We start from the raw sequence: 23439 nt of genomic DNA on the forward strand, positions 1-23439 counted from the left end.
GGGTGAGGTCCGGCCTACTGGTTAGGCAAGTGGTTCGGTTCCAGCCCATACGTGCTGGAGTGCAGTGCAGTGAACTGGACCGGACCTGAGCCTGCGATTGGGGGCAGATCTGATAAGCAGACGTCTCTGCGATGGACCTGGCCCTGATCAGAGATCAGATGCGATGACGGCAGACGCTGGGGAGCCTCTGGCTCGCAGCTATTCCGGGGTCAGGTTCCGTCTTGGATTGGGGGTTTGTTACATCCTGTCCTCATACTGTCATTTCTTGTTCTGTCCACAGGAGTTTGAAAAGGACGAGCAGGAGAAAAAAGAGAAGTCGTCGCAGAAGCCGAAGGAGCGGTCCAAGAAGGAGGAGAAGAAGGAGCGGGCGGAGGACCGCAGCAGAACGAAGGACAAGGAGAGGAGTAAACGGAGCGAAGAGAGGGGAAGAGACGCCGAAGACCGAAGAGAAAGGTACGTCGTCACCTTCTCCTGTCCTTCACATGCTCGAGAGTAACGGCACGTAGAATTCACTAGGTTTTACTGTCCTTTTTTTACATCTGCTTGCGTGGCTTCGTTGGACTCGGTATGCTGATGTGTTGCACTTTTCCTGTGGTTGTGCCTGTCTTAGGACAAAGTCCAGGTCTCCCAAGAGGTCGAAGCGTTCCCACTCGCCATCGCCTGTCCGGAAGTCGCGGAGGTCAACGTCCCGCTCGCCGCACCGCTCTCACAAGAAGTCCAAGAAGAACAAACACTGAAATTTGACTCCTGGACCTTGGCCCCTTTAGCGGACACATAAGCTTCCCATCGAGGGCGGGAGGGGGGTGGGGTGTGAGTGGGGTTTTTTTGGGTGATGGAGGCGGGGCATCAAGGGACGTCTCACTCTGCCAATCATCACGCCCGACAGCCCTTATTCCCAGCAGCACCACACGGTTGCCTCCAGCGTCCCACAGTGCACCGGGAAATGGGACTGCGGCCTCCCGGGTCCGTCGTCGGTTTTCTGACGATTTCCCACAGTGCATCACGGTTACCTGGCCCCCAGCCCACCGCCTTCATGTCAGCGCTGCTCCTACTCCTCCCCCCACCCCCTCTACGGCTCATTTTTTATAAGACTGAGGTTCCCATGTTTGACTGTACAGTTCTCCTTTTTTTGTGTTCTTTTATTTGTTTTTATTTGGAATGTTAAGTGCTATTATTATTATTATTTGTCTCTTTAAGGTCTTTTGAATGAAAGTGGAAAAATGTTGCAAGATTGTTCCCCCAATCTTTACATTAAATACAAAAAAAAAGATCCTGGATAAGGTGTGCGTGTAAATTTGTAGAAAAAGTGCTTTATCTAGCTTGTCACCTGAATTAGGATACCAGCTTTATCAGAGGCACAAAAAAGGGGATGGTTTGGACAAGATAAATGCCTGTGAACTTTCTTTGTGGTGCTTGTTATTCTGTTTGTGAGCTCTTATCTGCTAAAGAGTAATGAGTGAGTGTGTGTGTGTGTCTGTGACCCAGACAGAGGCTCTGGTGATACTCCTGTACGCTGCACTCCACACATTTCACCAGGTGAGGGAGCATATAGTCTCTCTCTCTGTGATAAGATCGTCGACCTCAATCCTGTAGTTTGCTGTTGCAGTGTCCCTGTCTGGCCTGGTAGCGTGCCGCTAGAGGTTACACATCTCTCTTGAGACGTCACCTTGATGAATAATGCAGCGATCACATTATTACTGGTCCTGTGATTAGCATTAAGCTAATGAAGCCTCCCCTGAAGATGACAGATTTTTATTTTTTATTTTTTTTATTTCATGCTTTACATTAATGCATTTCACTAAAGCTCAGCTCCACCAAGCATGATAACCCCATTATAGTTTATTAACCGAGTCATAAACTGTTAGAAAAGTGGTTCAATTTATTGTTCTTTTTTACAACACATAAAATAACACTGACAAATACACAAATAAGAATAGGTCACGGAAATGATCAGAGTTAGTCCTAAATTTGAAATGCACGATGATAACCGTTCCATTGAAAAGCCATCGGATGACAATTAATGAGGCAGACAGGGAAGAATAATAAAAAAAAAGCAGCGAGAGCAAATAATCGTTTACGTGTGTCAGTTTATGCAGAGGACAAATCACCTCATTCACCGCAATGCTGTAAGTTGATTATTAATGTCTTACAGGGTCATCAATCATCCAGGAGAATGGCCTCATCTAACCAAGGTATTTGTCTCATCCTACAGTATAGGCTACTGCGTACTGTCGTTCCACACTCTCTCACTCACTCACCTTGAGCAATAGATTTCTCCAAACTAAGAACACAGTCTTGTGTTATACACAAACAGGAAAAGATAAGGATATCGTGAAAGGCATGGTGTGTGTGTGTGTGTTGTGGCATTTGTTTGACGTGTTCCTCTGCGTGTCCATAATCCCGTAGTGTCAGGGTCCTAGCTCTCCGCAGAGGCGGAGCGCTTTCTACGAATGTCACTTCCGTCCTCTCCAGAGCACTCTCTTGGCAGGAGATTGGTGGTCAGAGGGGGAACAGTGGACCAAACCCGTCCCGTCCAGTTTTTTTTGTTTTGGAGGGGAAAACACCTGTTGAGGGTCTGTTGACGAGTTCTTGAGGAGTTTGTCTCTTCCGGACAGTCGTTGGGAGAAGAGAGCGTCTGTGTAAGGCATCGGGGAGAGAGAGATCAGTACTTCTTGACGTTGATGAAGACTTTGATGGCGCCGGTGAAGTCTGCGGAGAGGAGCACTTCACTGTGGTCTGTTTTCAGAGCTCCTAAAAGAGGACAGAGGACAAAAATAAAACAGAACAGTCACCGACTGGTAAGAGGTGCCAGAATTCTCTGATGAGAAAAGAGTCTGCTGACAGCATTACTGTTGAAGCAAAGAGGCATGATTTTTTCTCTCTCTGCAAGAACCAAGTCTCAACCATTACCATATAAAGTCTCCATATCCAAAGCTTAAATACCGTATGTGGTCCAGGCTTCCGTATACTGTAAGCCAGAGCTCATGTGGCAACAAAACAGAAATGGCTGAACTCAGGTTGATAACTTGTCAAAGCAGTCAATAGTGATCAATCTCCCTGTCTGTCCTCCTCCTCATTTTGCCAGCTGTGCACAGGCACAGTGACCAATCTGTCCATCTCTCCATCCGTTTATCTCTCTCTCTCTCTCTCTCTCTCTCTCTCTCTCTCTCTCTCTCTCTCTCTCTCTCTCTCTCTCTCTCTCTCTCTCTCTCTCTCTCTCTCTCTCTCTCTCTCTCTCTCTCTCTCTCTCTCTCTCTCTCTCTCTCTCTCTCTCTCTCTCTCTCTCTCTCTCTCTCTCTCTCTCTCTCTCTCTCTCTCTCTCTCTCTCTCTCTCTCTCTCTCTCTCTCTCTCTCTCTCTCTCTCTCTCTCTCTCTCTCTCTCTCTCTCTCTCCAGTGATCAGTCTTTCTGTCTGTCTGTCTCTGCCCCCATCTCGCCAGCTGTACACCGGCACAGAGGAGTGGCAGACTGGAGCTTTGAGCGCTGCGGGCGCGCGTTTCCAAGGGAACAGAGCCTCTGAGGAGGCTGCACGCTCCGTCAGTCACGGTGACTCAAGTCGAGTCCAAGAGGAGACGCGAAGCACGTCTACACAACAGGCGCATTGTCTCCTCAACGCCGCCATCTCCGTCTCGGCACAAACTCTGGACTCTCAAAGTCATCCAACTCAACTCAACATTTCAAATAGTTGTACGCCTCGGCCGTGCCTTGTGTTGTTCACAAAAATCCAAAATGTGTCATGTATGCTGACGTTTGCGAGCGTATTTTTTTTTCTCGACTTTGAAACGTTCCATGGATGAGAGACAAGGTGGCTGGGATTCAGTGCTCTTGCCACTAGGGCTCAAGCGCTGTACTCGCAATTACGTCTTCTGTGGGTCAAGACCCCGATCCCTTTGAGCTCCACAAGACAAGCTATGCTCATGTCTTTGAGAGACAGACACTGAATTGTACTATTGTGTAGCTAGCTACCCCTCCCAGCAGTAACTCTCCACTGAAAAACTGAATCGTATCATTACTGAGCAGAATAAAAAAGTGTGTGTGAGACCTCAGTCCTGGGGCGTGGCCCTTGTAAAGAAGCTTTTGTTTGGTTTTTGTGTGCTTTGGTCTACTTGTAAGCTGCGCTTGCTGGCTTGCATAGCTTAGTAAACCTCACTTCCTGACGCCTCAAGAGCAGTGCTGGCATAAGAGCTAGCAGCCTGGGCTTTTTGCTCGATCGTCAGCACGCTCGACTCCCGATCCGAAGTGGTGCTGTTTTCAGGTTCGAGTACGGACGTGTGCAGGACTGAACCGTGCAGATTCAACACAACGCAGGTTACACACTGTCAGATAGAAGTTAGAAGAAATAAGAAAATTCCTACGACAAACTCCAAGACTGGTTTGTTACGCCAACTTTTATGGCTGATGAATAGAATCATAAAGAACTGTAACCACAAGCTTTACAGATGAGAGAGCATGATCTGTATCCAGGAAGATTGTTAAGATTCCCACAACCAATAGCCTACTCTCAAAGTTACTTTTGCTGACACTGTATGCAGACAGTAGCGAGTGTGCCTGGCGTTGTTGTTGTGGTCAGAACCTCTCACCTGAGGGAATGGTGTCGGAGTCGGCCGAGTCGTTGCTCTTGACCTCCGGGTCAGGCTTCTCGGCGCCGCCCGCTTCCTGAGGCACGATGAGCCCCGGGTGGGGTGCGAAGATGGCCGACGTCACCACGGCGTTGTGGGCTACGGAACACACACAGAGAGCAGAGGTCAGCGCTCTCGACCACTACCAGAGCTAAGAATAGGCACCTGTCTCTGACTGAACACTTCTCACACTGATGGCATCAGCATTCCACACGAGGCCCTAAACTGGCCACTACTGATAGACATGCTATTTTGAGAGGGAGAGGGACACTGTTGCAACTCCGATGTCTTCTTTAACTTTTTATTTACATAGATGGTGCAAAACATCGCTGACTAATGCTATCGCTGATAGTTTCAATGTACTGTACAAACATCTTCATCAGAGACCATTTTGTTTTGGTGTCTGTGATGCTGACAGAGTAGTGTCTCTACAGTTGAGTATGAGGTAACTGCCTTTGCTACAGTGCCAGTGCTTGTTTACGGTTTATTACATTGTCATTTCACTCGTCATTTTAACTGATAACAATGTCTACACAGATTAATAGTTGGCGTAGATAGATGGGCAACGGTTGGCGGCCAGACGTCAAACATTAGCCAACTCTGATGCCGCCGCTGACCAAACGCTTACCTTTGATGCCTTCCCAGAAGTCGTTGCGGTCGCGCCTGACTGAGGTGAACTTGCTGAGGTCGTGGTACGTGCTCCAGATGTACACGTACTTGTCCTCGGAGCCGCTCACGATGAACGAGTAGTCATGGCTGCAGGGACACATGAGCGCACGCACGTCCAGTTCACCCATATGCACACACATTTACTGTAAACATACATTACTGCATATCAACTTTTACAGTAACATTTAAAGGAACACGCCACCGTTTTTTATTTTTTCATATTAAACTGCGTTATTCCCTTAACTAAGACGAGTTGATGCATACCTCTCGCGTTTCAATGCGTGCACTCAATGGCTCTGGCGTGCTGTTGAGTGCATGAATTGAAACGCGAAAGGTATGCGTCAACTCGTCTTAGTTAAGTGAATAACGTAGTTTAATATGAAAAACGGTGGAGTGTTCCTTTAAAGTAGGAACTGAACTACATGACACTAATGCTACATCTCTACACAATATCTGTGTTACACCTGCTGTTCTCCCAGTTTTGGAGGAATCCAACTCAACACACTGCAGTGTGTCTCACCTGAAGCTGGCTTTGATCTGACTGCTGCTGTTGACGTAGCCCTTGTACTTCATAGACAGAGAGAGATCCCTCAGGTCATACAGGCGGATGCGGGAGTCATTGGAGGTCACCAGGATCTATGGAGGAGGAATCGTTTTAAACGAAAGACAACGGTACAATACGAATGAGTATTATGGCAGACTGTTAATATCATATTCAAAAAAATGTTTAAACACTGTTGACAGTTCTCCGATTAAGAAATACTCTGAGACACAGAGACTGGACGGCAATTACGACATCAAGTTTCTCAACATGCAAACACACACAAACATACCAACACACCCAAAGACACGCAAAGACACGTAAAGACACAGACAGGTGAGATGTTGGGCAGTTGTTCTGGCATCACTGCTATACCTTGTTCTCTCCCGGCAGAGGCTCGATGCCCGTGATCTTCCGGCCGACGCGGTTCCTGCCCCTGGTGGAGCGCACATGGATCTGGGTGTGGTACTTCAGCCGCTGGAACACACACACACACACACGATAATTCACGTATTCATACTCGAAATCCACAAAATAATATATTCTGAATAAATCAATAAGGAAAATCTCGGACAAAGAGTCGGAAATGGACACGTGATGAATGCAAAATCGCATTAGATGTAACATTCAAGGCCTTTCTATTGAACTAGCACTTCTTGCTTAATATTTGTAATCTCCAGCTCCAGGAATGTGAATCTGCAATAGAGACGTTCCCATGTGAATGAGGTCACAGCGGCACCGAGCCCTCTGACACAAGAGGCTACAGTTTCATGCTCCATCTGCTGAGCTGTACTTACACTCACTCCCGTAATTGCTCTCAAAATATAATCAATAATCAGCACACACACACACCTCATCTCTCATTATACACACACACACACACACATATGCATGCACGCACACGCGTACAGTACACACACACACACCTCGATGTACAACAACTCAATTAAAATCTAATCATGATGAGCATCTCAGTGCACGGAGAGAATGACTCCCCACGGTCCCTCCCTGTTGTTCGGCTGAGTGACTTCATTAGCGCTGTTGTAGTACAACTCAAGAGTCGCTCGTACAGCACGAATGGCACGTTTCACCAAAGGCATCGAAACAATGGCGCCGAAGGGAGGCTGGAGCCTGAACACAGGCTGAACTGATCTGAGATCATCCCTCTGGCACAGTCAAGGGCACAAAGACGGCATTGAGGGGCAATTTGGGTCTCTGCCAGTCAGTTTCACCCAAACAAAAGGCCAGGTGAGAGAGAGAGAGGGGGGTGGTTTTCATCAAACACTCCTGGGATCGTGAATAGACTTGGGATTTTTGATACAGAAACACATACACACACACACACACACACGCACGCACAGACACACAGACAAACACACACTGTCAGTCATCTTAACACACAAACACACACCTCTGTGTCATAGAAGATGCAGCGGCCGTCGTAGGTGCCGATGACGGCGTATTTGCCGTTCTGGCAGAAGTTGGCTGCGGTGATGAGTCTGGTCTGGCCGTCCACCTCGTTCCACAGAGCCACCTTCTTATCCGGAATATTCCACAGCCGCAGCTTACCGTCTAGAGAGCCACTCAGGAAGTATCGGTCATCCTGGAAAAGGAGGACAAACAGGAACAGAGAGAGAGAGAGAGAGAGAGAGAGAGAGAGAGAGAGAGAGAGAAAGAAAGAGAGAGAGAGAGAAAGAGAGAGAGAGAAAGAAAGAGAGAGGGAGAAAGACGACGATTCAATTGTAATTCAACACACACACACACACACACACACACACACACACACACACAGCCAAATACAGTCGCATGAATACTCAGTCCGCTGAGAGACGTAAAACGAAAGAGACAAAAAGAAAGTGCACTCCCACTCTCCAGCACACAGCGAGAGGGGCCCTGTTGACACTTACCCTGGGGTGAAACGCGATCGCCGTCACAAAGTCTATGTGCTGGAAGCAGCAGAGGCACTCCCGTCTGGATATGTGCCACAGACGCACCGTCTTATCCATGGACGACGACAGCAGGAAGTAATTCTGTGTCAGAGGCAGGAGACAGGAGACGGGAGACAGACTCAGTGAGGCCCGGAGGGGCGATATACACAGACAGGAGCTCTGGCTTTATGGGCGATAAGGACCGGCTCAGAGACAGGCAGGGCATTTTCAGGAGACGGCCTTTTCATCTGAGCCGGAGGCTCGGACCACAAACAGCCTCCAGGGCTGCGCGTTCACACTGCCGTGGCCTATAATGGTGTTGTCATGCTATGCTGGTGTCGCTGCACAAAGCAGGGTTATTACTCCCCATCTGTTGGGTTGTTAAATCAGCTCGCACCTCTGAGACACCGACATCATGACAGGTGGTGCTTGGCCAGTGACAAGCTCACCTGTGCACCTATTCACATGCATTCATCATCCCAGTGCCTCACTCTATTCACTGATGGTAGAGATGTCTTCTTGTTGACAGTTCTTCTCCTAACTTTCTGTCTGTTTGTGTGTCACTCTACTCCCTCGCTGTGGGGAGAACAACTCTGGATTAAAAATATCTGCTGAATATAAATGCAGCAAGCCTTTGTACTGTAAAGAGCCAACACCCAGTAAATTGATTTGATGAAGGAGAGATAGCATATGTGTTGACGTGAGATGCCTTCAAGCCGAGAGAGGGTGGAACCCAAACAAGTCGAGATGAACGTTCCAACCCGCCCGAATGCCATAGTAACCTTATTGGTCAACACTCTGACTGGCCAGTACAGACGTCCTCACTGACCTTTGACCAAGAGAGGTCCAGCAGGTCGGCTGTGTGTCCTTTGTATTTGCAGAACGGAACTTGTCGGAAGGGGGCGTTCCTGTCCTCCATGTCAGGGTCCTCTGAAACCCCACTGCCCATCTGTAGAAAAAAAAAACAGTCAAGATTCAGGAAGGTGTTTCAACCTAACAAACATTACACTTCTGTATTTACACTTAGTCTTAGTCTACACTTTACTCCACACTCAGTGTCCTGTTGGCCTTCACTCAATAATAATAATAATGTTTGCCATTTCTGGCAACTTCATAGACCATTGAGCAGAGAGAGATCACCATTCATTGCTAATACCAGTGCAGACATGTACCATTACTAGCACCATTGGTAGTCTTCATTCAATAATGGCTAAGGGACTCTGGCCAAAAGAAAAGAAGAAGCATTACTGGAAAAAACATTACTGGAGGAGGCATGACTGGATCTGTGGAAGGACAATAGTTTGTTTTCTTTTCTAGAATCTGACTCTATTTGTTTTCTCTTTCCTGCTGCACGACCAAACCCACCCCGTAAACTCCACCTGACAGCAAACAAAGCACTTGAGCAAGCCCCCCTCTCCCCACCCCCACCCCCCCGCTGAGGTGAGCCAGGCGTGCCCACACATAAAAGCTCGGACTTGTTTACGCTCGAGATTTCAGAAGAGACTTACTGCTCCCTCGGTGTCAGACTTGGAGGAACACAGACTCTCCTGGGACGGAGAAGGAGACACACGACCTTGAGGGAGAGAGAGAGAGAAAGATGGATGAAAGAACGGAAGGTGGCACCCAGCCAGAGATAAGGGGAGAGAGCACAACCATTTGTTTGTGCACACACCTTGGAACACGCCACCGGCTCCGTATAGCACAATATATGCATGCCTGGTATATTAGAATATGCATCTGAGGAAGATATTATGCGAGTGGGAGCCATGTATAAGTCTATTTAGCAAATCTAAGATGATCTAAACCAATAACATACTTTGAGAAAGCAAAGCTCAGCTCTACTGTATAATGGCAAATCAAATTTTAAGACGCCAAAGGTAACTGGTGCTTTTTGTTGAGCTGCAGTAATATCAAGTGCATTAACCACAAAGTGTATAAACTGCAAGACAGTGTTTTACGCTAATTAAAACAATATAATAATAAAAAAAAAACCTATGTATTAACAACAGAGCCCAATAGCCCAATGAATCCCAATCAGATGGTATTTTATTCATAAGCAAGAATGAAGAAAAGAAATGCATGCCCATGTATCCCCCTGTGTGTTAACCTCAAAGCTGAAGAAACTTCGCTAAATTAATGCTTTGGTTAACAGGCGGGAAATTACAGTAAGGGGCGGGTGTCAGCAAGACAGCTGGAATTGTTGTTGTTGCCACTACAGCAGTGTTTAAATGTAATTTAGATGTGTTTGTACTCAATAGTATTTAAATGTAATTTAGATGTGTTTGCACTCAATAGTGTTTAAATGTAATTTAGATGTGTTTGCACTCAATAGTGTTTAAATGTAATTTAGATGGGTTTGCACTCTGAAAGTCACTTCTTCAGCTCTGAGACTACTCACACAAGAGCACATACACAGGCTGTTTGCACTGCATACACTTGAGAGTGGTCCCCTGACATAGTTCCCTTGCCAACACCAGTCAAGGGCAACAGGCATACGGGTAATGGCTTGGGTCAGTTCGAAGAGAGCACGTTCAGCATGTTTGTGTATGAGGTGATCGCTTGGGTCAGTTCGGAGAGAGCACGTTCAGCATGTTTGTGCATGAGGTGACACGGAGACACAAGTGGATATTTCAGCCAGATTACCAAGACAGTGGAATGTGCAGAATTTATACTCCAAACAACTCTACCAGGAATGCATACACAAACATGCCTGTGAACACCCACACACACACGCACACAAACACACACATACTTCTGAAACTAATTGCTATCAAACAAAGTATGAAAGACATGATGTCCTTTAGAAGTTTTTCCATTAGTTGAGTCCGTAAAAGCAGTGGCAGTCCTTAAAGCTCATGTAAGAGAGCTTGCTAAAGTGGCTTATGTTGAACACTGGAGAAGATGGTAATGCCATTAAGCGGTGGCTAAGACATACTTAAATCATTAAAGCCATGGCATCACTGGCTTAATTCCACAGCACATGCATGCCACTACACTTGCTTCTCATATAGTATCAGTGTAATCCTAATAAAGCAGCTCAGCTGATACAGAAAGTGTGTGTCTGTGTGTATATCATGTAGTGTGTGTGTGTGTGTGTGTGTGTGTGTGTGTGTGTGTGTGTGTGTGTGTGTGTGTGTGTGTGTGTGTGTGTGTGTGTGTGTGTGTGTGTGTGTGTGTGATACCGATATCAACGAGGTCTAATAAGACGATTATTTATTCATTATGCGGCAGTGATGATTAATTAGTTGGACCTCTGGCACAGAACTGGCAGTGTAGTCTACTATTTTGGAAGTCCACGTACTGCGTGTGTGTGTGTGTGTGTGTGCGTATGTGTGTATACCTCATGCCTTAGTGCATGTGTGTCTATTTGTGTGCCTGTTGGACATTACCTTCCGTGTTATATTTGATCCTCATGTTGTTGAAGAAGTCGAAGGCGTTCTTGAGAACCCAGATCCTGACCATGTTGTCCTGCCCTGCAGTGGCCAGCAACCGGCCACAGTGGGAGAACTTCATCGTCCACACGGCTCCCTGTGGAGCAGAGGATAAGGCTTTTACTCTCTCACACACACACACACACACACACACACTCACATACATACATGTACTCACACGAGAACAGGAACACAAAAGGCTCTTAAAGCTAGCATACTTGTGTGTTTCCTGACAGAACAATGTACAAGGTAAATACATACACACACACACACACACACACACACACACACCACACACAACACACACAACACACACAACACACACAACACACACAACACACACAACACACACAACACACACAACACACACACACACAATAAATGTATACAATTGCAGCTACTCGACCAGTTCCTACATCCTTCCTTGTTTTGTCCCCCTCTCCCTCCCTCCCTCCCTCCCTCCCTCCCTCCCTCTCTCCCTCCATCCCTCACCATGTGCTCTCCGCTGAGGTCCTGGACCACTTTGATCTGGTCGAAGTCGAAGGGCCCCTTGAAGCTGTGCGCCGCCTTGAACTTGACGGGCCGCGTGTAGGGCATGCCCTCGTCGTCGCTGGAGGACGGGTCGTCCTGGTCCGTGTGGAAGACCTCGTCCCGCACGCTCTTCACCTTGTTCACCGCCTTCTCGCCGTACTCCTCCGCCAGGTGCTTCGCCCGCTTCACCGACTTGCCCAGGAACTTCTTCAGCTGCGTGCTGCGGGGGTGACACACACAAACATACACACACACACACGCACGCACGCACGCACACACACAGACACACACACAAATCAAATGGACGCATAGCAAGAAACACCAAAGGTAAAACACACAAACACTGAAACACTGACACAATTACCTATACACAGGTCAATACTAATACTATTGTACAATTCCTCTTGAAACACACTAACTAACACGGACACGACTACCTATACACAAGCCAACAATAATACTATTGTACACCTCCTCTTGAAACGCTCATATTCAAAGCCACAGAAATGATACCAAACAGACCATTTCAAAAAGTACCATCCTGAGCTAAAAAAAAAAAAAAAAAACCTAGATGACGTCTAATGTCAGGCAGCTGACTCAGACAAACAAGAGCGGAGCCAAGCCCTCTTTCCTTTCTCCCTCAACAGATAAGACCTGTCATGGTTACAGATTCCACAGACACTCTTAGGCGATGAGAGCTTACAGTAGCGTGACCGCATGCATTTCATCCGTGATTGAGCTTAGACATGCGTATATGACCTCGGCATCGCCGAGACCTTCACTGGAGGGACGGGGAATTGAGAAGGGACCGGCAGAGGAGCAGTGGCAGTGGCGCACACACACACACACACACACACACACACACACACACACACACACACACACACACACACACACACACACACACACACACACACACACACACACACACACACACACACACACACACACACACACACACACACACGCTTTTGCAGCACTCACGTCTTCTGTTTCAACTTTCCTCCATCGGTGTCTGTGAGGGGGGCCGAGGACTTGTCATCATCGTCCGACTGCGCTGCGTCATTCCTGAGGGAGAATATGAGACAGACAGCTCAGGGCCCACAGTCGCAAGAGTCCAAGATGTGTGTGTGTGTGTGTGTGTGTGTGCGGTCGAGAGAGAGAGAGAGAGAGTGTGTGTGTGTGTGTGTGTGAGTGTGTAAGTGTGTGTGTGTCTATGTGTCAAGTGTGTTTCTGTGAGCTGAGCCACATCAGACTGTGGAAAAGTGGATTAACTCAACCCAGTCTTTGCTCAAGCCCTGGAGAATAGGACTAGACTGAAACAGTGGCCATGAAAATCAAGACCCAGTTAAAAGGGTGATTCAGTAATTAAAGAGAGCTGATGAGAAATGAGAGTACACAGGTTTAAGACATGGGTCGAGTACACACGCTTAACACAGTGAACATGCTATTTGAGCTTTTAGCAACTGACTTTGGGAGTACACAGGTTTAAGACATGGGTCGAGTACACACGCTTAACACAGTGAACATGCTATTTGAGCTTTTAGCAACTGACTTTGGGAGTACACAGGTTTAAGACATGGGTCGAGTACACACGCTTAACACAGTGAACATGCTATCTGAGCGTTTAGCAACTGACTTTCGTTGGTGAAAATAGGACCAACTGACGTTTGAAAATTCTGGTAAACCACGACTGTGATACAAAACAAAAATGTACCATTCTATCATTATCAGGTGTACTACACTCAGCTGTGTGGCATAAAAGGTTGCATGGTGTAGCATTATGGGTAATGTAGTCCAGTGGAGAGTTCTGTGGATAGCTCCCATGATGCACTCACGTGATGTACTCTTTGGTCCTCCTCATGATGTGCAGGGTGAGGGGGTTGATGCCAGTGGGGAGCTTCTCCTCAGCCTGGATCAGAGGGATCTCCTCGCCGGTGTCCAGGTTCTTGATCATCACGCTCGCCAGGATTTCCTGACACGGACACACACCTCGTCAGTGAGCTTCCGTCGCCCATCAACAACAATCACATGCTTTAGTGCCAAAACAGCTCTATCATCAGCAGGAAAAGGAAGGGGGGAAAAACAACCATCATGGTGACCTTCCACACACACACACACACACACACACACACACACACACACACACACACACACACACACACACACCTCATCAGTGAGCTCTCGTCCCGAGTTGGAGCGCGGTCTTTGTGGTCCAGGTGTTTCACTACCACCGGGACAAGAGTCCTGATCGCCATTCTCCTGAAAACACAAACACACACAGACACATAAGTTGATATGTTCCCCCTTTGATCACAGTTATGCCATACGACATCAGCCATGAGTCATCCCAACTCAATAACTTCAGGGTCACTGTACTCCTGGTGTGGATAGAACTGTTCTGTGTCATTATAAAGTATCCTAGCCCTTCCTGGTTGCATGATCGTCACTCACTCTTACTCTAACACTAAAAGCATCCACTAAAACAGACACACCCTCAGGGCTCACAGTATAAGATAGACAGGCAAATGTATACACACACACACACACACACACACACACCTGTGCAGTGACGAGTTTCTCCCCGCTGGTGGCGCTAGCGAGGTCCAGGGAGTGCTGCAGCTCTTTGGTGAGGGAGCGTACCGTCGAGCTGGGAGACACCAGGCCACAGGGCTCATCGTCTGGCTCTGCGGAAACTGACCGAGCAGAGAAAGCGGCGTTGAACTCGGCAGCCAATCACACGACAGATCACGCACATCAGAACCGGAGCGCCGATCAGAACACATCACACTCATCATGATTCATGACTCTTTGTCCACAAAACCCACGAGTGTAAATAATGGCTTGAGATCCTACAGCCTGGCAATCCATCATAATGCTAATTCCCACAGTAATGCGCTAGCCAAATTTGAATGAGGCACAAATCAATAACAGCTCAGATCTTATGAGTGCAACACAATTGGTGTTGACAAATGGCACAGCCGTCCCTCCCTCCCTCCTGCCTGACTTCTCAGAGTATGGCCCGCGCTCACACGCGCATGTAGGGATCGCGCTAATGATCTGCCCTCGTTCCCCGTGTTTTTGTCTCCGAAATTGACGTGCCGCTCTAATTAGGAGCACTCAGTCCCCTCGTAAATGTCAGCACAATGCATAATTAATGACGTCGCCAAACAGCCAATAACGCTAATTAGGGAACATTATGTTCCGATATGTTTTGTGAAAAAGCTGTGCCTACGCCTCACTTCATTTGACGGAGGGTGTGTGTGTGTGTGAGAGAGAGAGAGAGTGTGTGTCTGAGTGTGTGTGTGTGTGTGCAAGTGGGTGTGCGAGAGCTGTGCCGGCATGCCACTAAATTACCTGAGGTCCCCAACAGGTGAATATGTACCAGCATAAATTTGCCTCAGTAATGAGAAATAATAGGTTCATTAGAGCACAGAATTCTGGTATATTCAGCGTCAGTGGTAGCATTTTTTTGGAAGGCAAAGTCCACAATACCAAAATGGACCGGCTAACTGGACAAATCTGGCTCGTTTTCCTCAAGGCTTTAGGAATTCTTCACAATACCGTGAGCCGTAACAGAGCTGCACTGTGGACAAGATCAAGCAGGAGTGGTTGGAAAGAGCACTCCCGCAGAAAACAGCATGAGGAGAAAACAGTTGGCCACTACGCTTTCACAGAAATATTTCCATTCAAACGCTGGACAGGACACCAACAACTGAGAAATTAACCATGGTAAAGCGTACTTAATGCTAGCTGTTCACAGGGGCAGGGAAATCCCTGCTGGCCCGGGGGAAGAACATTTCTTCTAAGAGACGGGGTGTACTCAGCCAGCAAATCCAACAACTGGCTCAACCGAACATACAGAGGGCGTCTTGTTTGACTCACGGCCTGTTTACATTTAACAACCCTGACCAAAAGATGAGTGTGCAAGGGGCTTTTTTCTTTAGCCCGGTTTGTGACTCTACAGTGGGCCAGTGGTGAGACTGGACTGTACCATAGGTGAGGGTCGTCCGAACACTGGTGCCTTACAGCAATTTCCCGCATATAAGCCGCATTGTGTATTAGCCGCAGACAGTGTTTTATGCAAGTTAAAAGAAACAAAACCATATTAACACCATATTAACTGCCCCCCTGCATTAACCTCATAGCTGAAGAAATGTAGCAAAATCAATGTATAATATAGCAAAATAATATACAATAGTCGGGAAATGACGGTACCTGCTAGCGCGGTGGGCCGCATGGACTCCTGGGACTTTTTACTGGGCAGGAGGGTGGGGCGCGATGGCGGAGGCGGTCGAGGGGGTGGTGCTCCACCCGGAGGGGGCGGTCTGGACGGCGGTGCCTTCTTGGTGCTGGCCACGATGTCGGGCTCCACCGTGAACTGCCGGGGGGGTTTGGAGGGCCCCTGGTCCCCGGAGTCCTGGTCGGCGGGGGCCATGGCGTCTGCGAGGGGGACCTGCTCCAGGATGTCGGCCGGCCTGGGCTCCGTCTCGGCGCCCCCGCCACCGCCACCACCACAGGACAGCTCGGCTGCTGCTGCGGCCGCCGCCCGGCCACCGAGGGCGCTGGTGATGTCCGGAGGGAGCGGCGTCGGGGCAGGAGCGGGGGTTGATGCGGGTGCCTGCTCTTGAGTCACCGATGCCCCTGCGGACACGGACGCACTCGGAGCCTCCACGACTGCCGGCGCCACATCTTCCTGTGCACTTGCGTCCTGTTCTTGCTCCACCAACCCCGCCTCCCGTTCTGATTGGCCGCCTCCAGACGCCAGACCCACCCTCGAGAGGACTTCAGGCGTCTCATTGGACCCACTGGCTGCCGATGCTGCCTGATCTTCGGCCCTTGACCTCTCCTCCGTCCTCCTCTCCCCCTGATCCCCTTGGAGCAGACCCTCATCTCCTCCGTTGTCCTTTTGGCTCTCCTCAATAATGCTGTCAATGATCTGCCAGAGGAGAGAGGGAGAGGGAGACAAACGAGTGTAAGGTTAAAATAAATGTGAACAGAAAGTGTGGTTGTGTGCGTTATCAGTGTTATGTTCCTGCTGCGGTGTCATGAAGCCATGTTACTAGTGAAGTAAAACCAAAGGCATTATGATGACCTGTCCTCCCCCTGGGTATTTAAGTCTTTGCTTATTGACAGAGGGAGGTTGGGACGCAGGCCAACACACACAATGGGAAACAAAAAAGTTATCACAGTTGAGTTGGAAGCCACAAGAAACACACTCTGGATGAATAAAAACTGAGCAAAAGTGTGTGTGTGTGTGTGTGCGTGCGTGCGTGTGTGTGTCTCTGTGCGTGTGTGTGTGTGTCTGTATGTGTGTGTGTGTGTGTGTGTGTGTGTGTGTGTGTGTGTGTGTGTGTGTGTGTGTGTGTGTGTGTTTACTAGGACTCAGACAGACACACATTTCTCTGTTTCCAGTTTCTCCTAACAGCAAGATGGACACAGAGATAAGGGAATCCAATTTAACGTGAAAATGTACCCTACATTGCCATGAATTAAGGCAAACTGAAGTCAATATGACGTGCTATGCTAACTATGCGGAGCCTTGTAATAGTCTCACACATGTGGACTTTGACTGCAATAGTGAAGTTGACTAACTTTCTCATAGAGCAGACCCCCTCACTAACTGCCGTATAATTTCCTTGCTCGTCTCACTCTTGAGTCACTTAAACTACTACGGTAATATATTGTTATACTAATTAAAACTACCGGTATCTTCACTGCTCATTCTCCCTCTCCTAAATCCTGATTGCCGATAATGAAATCGTGAGTATGCTTCTAAAGCTGACCTATACCTGACTTTTCTGTAAAAGGAAAAATAATAATAGGCGTTGGCAGCTCTGTTTGCATCCTTAAGTACAGAGCAGGGGCAACATAAAGACAGGGAGTCCAAACAGGCAGCACGACTTGCACTGAAAGGGAGACGGGGAGATGAAAATAGAGACGTGATGCCAACACACAAAGCTGACAGAATATGAAGACAGAAAATAGGGACAGTGACAGAAATAGGGATCGGTTATTATGCTTCTTCATGCTGGTCTACAGCTATATTTCCTGTTTGTGGTCGCGCATGACGTTCATTATTGCCGTTTCTAATCAACTGCCTACTCCACTGACACACATTCCACTCGGTTATGCTTTCTCCTTTGTGTTGTGACTGTAGTAACAATAACACAGTATGTTCCAAAACACCCACCTTTAAGGAGTCATCATTACGGGACTCTGGTAAGGCTAAACCTGCTGCCACTTCCTGGACCAGGTTCTCCTTAGCACCCTGTAACCAAACCCAAGACACACACACACACACACACACAGACACACACACAGACACACACACAGACACACACACAGACACACACACAGACACACACACAGACACACACACAGACAGACACACAGACAGACACACAGACAGACACACACACCTCAGTGCAAAACTCACACAAACATCAAACAGTTCTAAAGCCCTTATGAAGGCCACAGCCAATGCAAGCCCATTAGAAAACATCATTTTGACAGAGTGTCTATTCACTAGTTTAAAGTTGCCGTACACAGCACTTGTAACAGCATGACACCTGATAAGGTGTGCTAATGTTCTAATGTCGACTGAAGCCTGAAGGAGACTGAGGATTGGCAGTAGAATATTGTGGAGTCGTGATCTAATAAAGATTTCAGAGGGAGTTATATAGAGTGAGAGAAATTTCCTCTCACTCCATTTCCGTGTCTTGGGTTAGAACTTTGACCGACGGAGAAGCCGTGTCCTTCTTTCCCTTTTTCCCTCTTTTATCAAATATGCTGATCCGGCCATCTTTTTTGCTGACAACATACACATACACAGGATACTCAACGTAAAATGCAGAGGTGTATCATGAAACAGAATCAAAATTCAGATTAAAACAGAGCCGCACATAAAGCACCACTGTTTCTATTAGCCAGAGAGGGAAAGTACAGGCTCTTCAGGTGGTCAACTTTCACTCTGTCCTTGATTCCCTACTCCTCCTCCTCCTCCGTGTCCCTGTTGCCTCCTTTGGCCTGGCTGTCCCACGTCAGACTAATAATTAAACTAAAAACCAACAGGGGCCTTGGCACTCAGACACACCGGCTGACTGTCCTTCATTTCTGACCACAAGCTGTGTCACCTCTCGTGCACACAACAGGGAGATGTCGTTCGCCCCAGGCAAGGATACACTCTTCACAGAGAAAACAATATCTTCTAACACTATAAATAGAGGGCACAGTGAGGTCAATGTGGTGCTTTGGGGAAGTTGTTGATCTTACCTGAGGAGTGGGAAGGACAAACTTTGCAGGTGAACTGTTGAGACAAAAAAACAAAACAGGTAATGTTAAAATATCGGAACAAATGACAAGGTGTGAATAAATAAAATTTTAAAACTATACAATTCATACCACTTCATTTCATTTAAAGCAAAGAAGTGGTCAACAGGCCTAGATGTTTTGAAATGTATGGCTCAATCATATACCCCTAAAACCCCCGCACTGAGCAAACAGAAACTAAATATGGCAATGGATAACTAGTGAGCCAGCCCATGCATTCATTTCTATAGTATATGCTCTCCGAGGGTGTCTCCTTTCCACCTTCATCTGCATGCTCTCAGACAAAGGCAAAGCATGTGTGTATGTTAGATAGAAACAAGCAAAACGTTGGGCTATAAGAAACAACCTAGACATCAGGCTAGGCCATCAGATCATTTTTACCCTCAAGATTGCTTTTCCCTTTTCCTCAAGCCCAACGATGCTGCAGTGCAAGCCTAGGCTGTTTATCAATATAAAGAGGAGTTTTTTTCTTGCTTGTTTTTTTTCTGATGAACTCATTACTTAACATGAGCTTCAGGTTTTCTGCTGGTGAAGAGCTGTCTATTGAATCTTTAGCAAAACCAAACAAATAAGACTGCAAAGTATTAAGGCTAATCACAAACATCAAACTAAACATATCACATTTCCATGGCATCACTAATTCTGTCTCTTCCTCTTTCATGCCATCTGTCTCCATAGTCTATGCCAAGAGCATGGCAACACACTCTGTTTATGAGGATGTGGAGGAAGCGTCTTCTCTTGGCTAAAATATCTTACGGTCACAGATAAATGGAAGTGCCCACATAAGCAGAGAACATCTGACATGAAGGCAATTTAGTTTACCCAAGAACCCAAACAGACCCAAGCTCCAAAAGGATTATGGGTGGAAAACCCTTGGGGTAATTTAAAGTAAATGGAAAGGTGTGTGTGTGTGTGTGTGTGTGTGTGTGTGTGTGTGTGTGTGTGTGTGTGTGTGTGTGTGTGTGTGTGTGTGTGTGTGTGTGTGTGTGTGTGTGTGTGTGTGTGTGTGTGTGTGTGTGTGTGTGTGTGTGTGTGTGTGTGTGTGTGTGTGTGTGTGTGTGTGTGTGTACATGTGTCCGAGCGTGAGAAAGAGAAATTAGCCTTCTCTTCCCATCCCGTTCTGACTTGACAGTATTGTGAAAACAAATACCTACTGAAGGCACATTTTCCCTACAATGGATCATTTCGAGGCCGATGTATTTCCACACAGGAATAGTAGAGCTAGTTAACAAATGGTCAGCGAGTGTGTTGCAAAAAATCCCCAAATAGTTGACATGCCTAACATCTATTAGAAGGATTTTACCAGTGTCAGGAGTATGCCTCTGCAAAAGCAAATGTAGACAAATGTCATCTAATACAACAAAATGACAGTGGACTTCGAATGTCTGAGACTGGGGATACACTACTCTTCAAGGGGGGGTAAGTCATTTAGCAAGATTAAGATCGTATTACAGTATATGGCTTTAATGTACTTCAAGACAATGTGACGTCAGAAATAATGACCTCAATAACGATGGCACCGGCAATATTAGAGGACCCTACGAGGTAAAGCGTAACAACATGTAACCCAGGTGGATTTCTAGTTGGGGTCTGAATACATTTGTTCACAATGACAACAATGAAACATCAACACCAGAGCAGTAGTTATTAGACGGACAGGAACTTTTTGGCCATACTTACACATTTGGAGAGGGGGTAAAATTCACATCTTCCGCAGCATCATAGAATTCTTCTGTGTCACTTGTATCCGACGCCATCGAGTAACGTTATGGGTAGCTAGACAAGAAGGCTACATGCAAAGGCCCTAACTATCGCTGCGATGGGAGTTAACGTCAGCTAGCTATATTTGAGATTGAAAGAAAAGAATCATACGAAACTAGTCACGTTACACGGAGAGTGGAACATATACAGGTTCCGTGGCATACATCCCAAGAATCCTCGTTGCAAATTCAAGAATTACTGCCTGGGTAGACACCAATAAGAAATGGGAGAGGCCACTTTTAAGACAAGTCACCTGTGTACTGCTAGCTGGCTAGCTGGCTAGCTGTCGAAGCTAGATGTAGGTGGCCTAACGTTAGCTGACAGGTTGCAGATAGATTCCGAATATCCCGGACTGTTAAACAGAACCATTAAATATATCCTGTAACGCTGATTATAGTTATTATCGTCGTTCCCTGGACGGAAGCAATATCGTTAGACAAACCCCTGTTTGCATGATGAGTGATAAAAACAAGAGAAGGAAGCTGACTGCCAAGTGACTTTCTCGCGGAACCTTGAAATCTCGGTTAAATCTCGCGTGATTCTACTTGACAGCTAGTTCCATATCAAATGACGGACAGATGGCTTTGTACGACGAACAGGGAGAAAATATCCACTGTTGAGTTGACTCCATACATTTCCATGTTATTGCAAAAATAGCTGAAGAATATATGTCATGATGCCATAATGTCTGAGCTTTGTCAATTCACAGCATAGCATGAACGTGTTACACGGCAGTCTCATCCACTAGGTGGGCGTGGCTAGGGTAGACTCAACAAGTTATGCAAATGATTCTTCATAATAAAGTATAAAACATATAAAAGCTATAGACATAGGCATGATTATTTAACTTTTTAATTGTACGATTAGCTGTGAATGCACTGTGAAAGCCCTATATATGTTCACATCTTTGTTTTGAATTGAACTGAGCAGCAATATCAAATTATCTTTGCTTACTCTTGAATACTGTGGGCGCAGGTGCAAGTGCAAGTGCAAGTGTTGTCAGCCCCTGATTCAACATAGTTTCCACGTTTAGCCACTGGAGTGTGCAGTCACATCGGGCTTCCTCAGAAGTCAGCAGCAGCGCCCTACACTCACCCCTCGGTGTTGTTCTGTCCATGCGCCACATGGAGACCAACTTGACAGCTGGGTAGATAAATACTGTGGCAGGGACAGTTCTCCACATCGATTGGAAAGCTATACGACCGCTGCATTTGTCCAAAGCGTATTGGATTAGAAAACCACACCCTTAGTTAAAATTACTCCTTTCAATGTTAAAAACAACAAACGAATAATTATGATGGGTCATATGGTCATGTTTTTTTAGTGTAGGGATGTGGCCTCTAGCAAACACAGAAAAGTGGAAATGCTGCTTTTACATGATCGTCTATTAACTGATGCCAACCATTTTATTTAATTTTATTTAATTTTATTTTTCAAAACACAAGCACTTATTACATGCACAGACTAATGAACAACTGTAAAACGTCCACAGTGTCCACCAATCCCAGCGTTATATGCCTACGGTGCCTGCGCAACTGGCTTCTTTTGGTAACGGAAGTTTTCAGCACGTCATGCTGATTGGCGTACTGCTTCGCCACTTGACGATGAGAACATATTTGTTCTCAACGACAAACAGCCACTTACCATCGAGGAGGCGGGCCCTAAGAGAGGTCCATGAGTGGAGTGGATTTGAGGGTTTAAGAGGAAAACAAGGACAAATCCCGTTGCTGCAGGTAGGGAAATCACTATGTAAAAGTTTATTCGATGTGTTTGAAGTACAATCTATAGTTCTACAAATGCCTGTAGGGTATTTGCGCGTTTCCTGAAGTACTGAGTATTGCGCTAACCTGCTAAACCGCTATGTTCCAATCTGTTCAGCGAAACGTAGCCATGCTTCATGTTTTGTCCTTTCTTCAAATCCTCTAACCCGGTGAAGTTAGCAGTTGTCATGTTAAATACGGGAGCGTATAGACAACCTTAAACCGTGGTTGATGTTGTTTCGTACCCTAACCGTGTATATTTGTGATCTGATAAAGTCAGTAGTACCTTAGGATGGTTGAAGTTATACGGATGGTTAACTTGCTAGCTAGGTGGTTAGCCAGCTAAGTTTTAGAAGTTCCGAAATAAACATGAGCAGGCTTGTCCGTCTTGGAAAGCCTAGTGTGTCTATGTATAAATAAAATACTTTAGCTTTACAACGTGTTAATAATGTGTCTGAATAGCGGTTCTCATTCAAAGAAATGTAATTAGCCCCCAAGCTAGGTTGGCATTACTGTTCTTCTACACAAGCATCAGATTCTGTAACCCACCAGTTTGACATGTAGGAGACTATTCGAGTTCACTGGCAAGTGTCTGCACTTCCCATTATGATCTAAGACTCGTTTAGGAAGCTGTAATAATCTTTAATGGATGTCTAATAATACTGTTGAATGTTATGAATCGAGCCATTAAGCAATGTTATCCTCTGGCTCTCGCTGCCATTATCTAACAAAGTTGCAAACTATAAAACTGTCAGGCCTATAGCATTAAGTGTGATTTTACTGACAGAAACTTACACTTGTACTTACGAGAGTTGTATATTGCCTAACACAGCCATTTCTTTGATGTAGCATAACATTATGTGTTTTC

General features: G+C 46.5%; 2 protein-coding genes across 3 annotated transcripts in view; one reads left to right on the forward strand and one right to left on the reverse strand.

Moving 5' to 3' along the window:
• The window catches only part of zgc:163098 (uncharacterized protein LOC100037380 homolog), a 15612-nt gene extending 14238 nt beyond the window's left edge, over positions 1–1374 (forward strand). For both annotated transcript variants that reach the window (XM_062536546.1, XM_062536547.1), the window contains exons 22-23: positions 281–453; positions 611–1374. In XM_062536546.1, coding sequence (XP_062392530.1) covers positions 281–453; positions 611–737 — 300 coding nt within the window. In that variant the 3' untranslated portion in view covers positions 738–1374. The remainder of the gene's footprint in view (positions 1–280; positions 454–610) is intronic.
• Positions 1375–1856: 482 nt separating this feature from the next.
• wdr44 (WD repeat domain 44) lies at positions 1857–21427 on the reverse strand. Its single transcript, XM_062536548.1, has 19 exons — positions 20731–21427; positions 18994–19027; positions 17912–17989; positions 15937–16657; positions 14281–14414; positions 13888–13980; positions 13557–13693; positions 12703–12786; positions 11680–11938; positions 11146–11284; positions 9265–9329; positions 8586–8705; positions 7736–7858; positions 7240–7431; positions 6204–6305; positions 5808–5923; positions 5247–5374; positions 4580–4717; positions 1857–2751 (listed from the first exon to the last, which is right to left on the reverse strand). The coding sequence occupies exons 1-19, from the start codon at positions 20805–20807 to the stop codon at positions 2663–2665; spliced, it is 2829 nt and encodes a 942-aa protein (XP_062392532.1). The 5' UTR covers positions 20808–21427; the 3' UTR covers positions 1857–2662.
• Positions 21428–23439: the final 2012 nt, after the last annotated feature.

Source organism: Sardina pilchardus, chromosome 5 (genome assembly GCF_963854185.1).
Source record: "Sardina pilchardus chromosome 5, fSarPil1.1, whole genome shotgun sequence".
NCBI classification, from domain to species: domain Eukaryota; kingdom Metazoa; phylum Chordata; class Actinopteri; order Clupeiformes; family Clupeidae; genus Sardina; species Sardina pilchardus.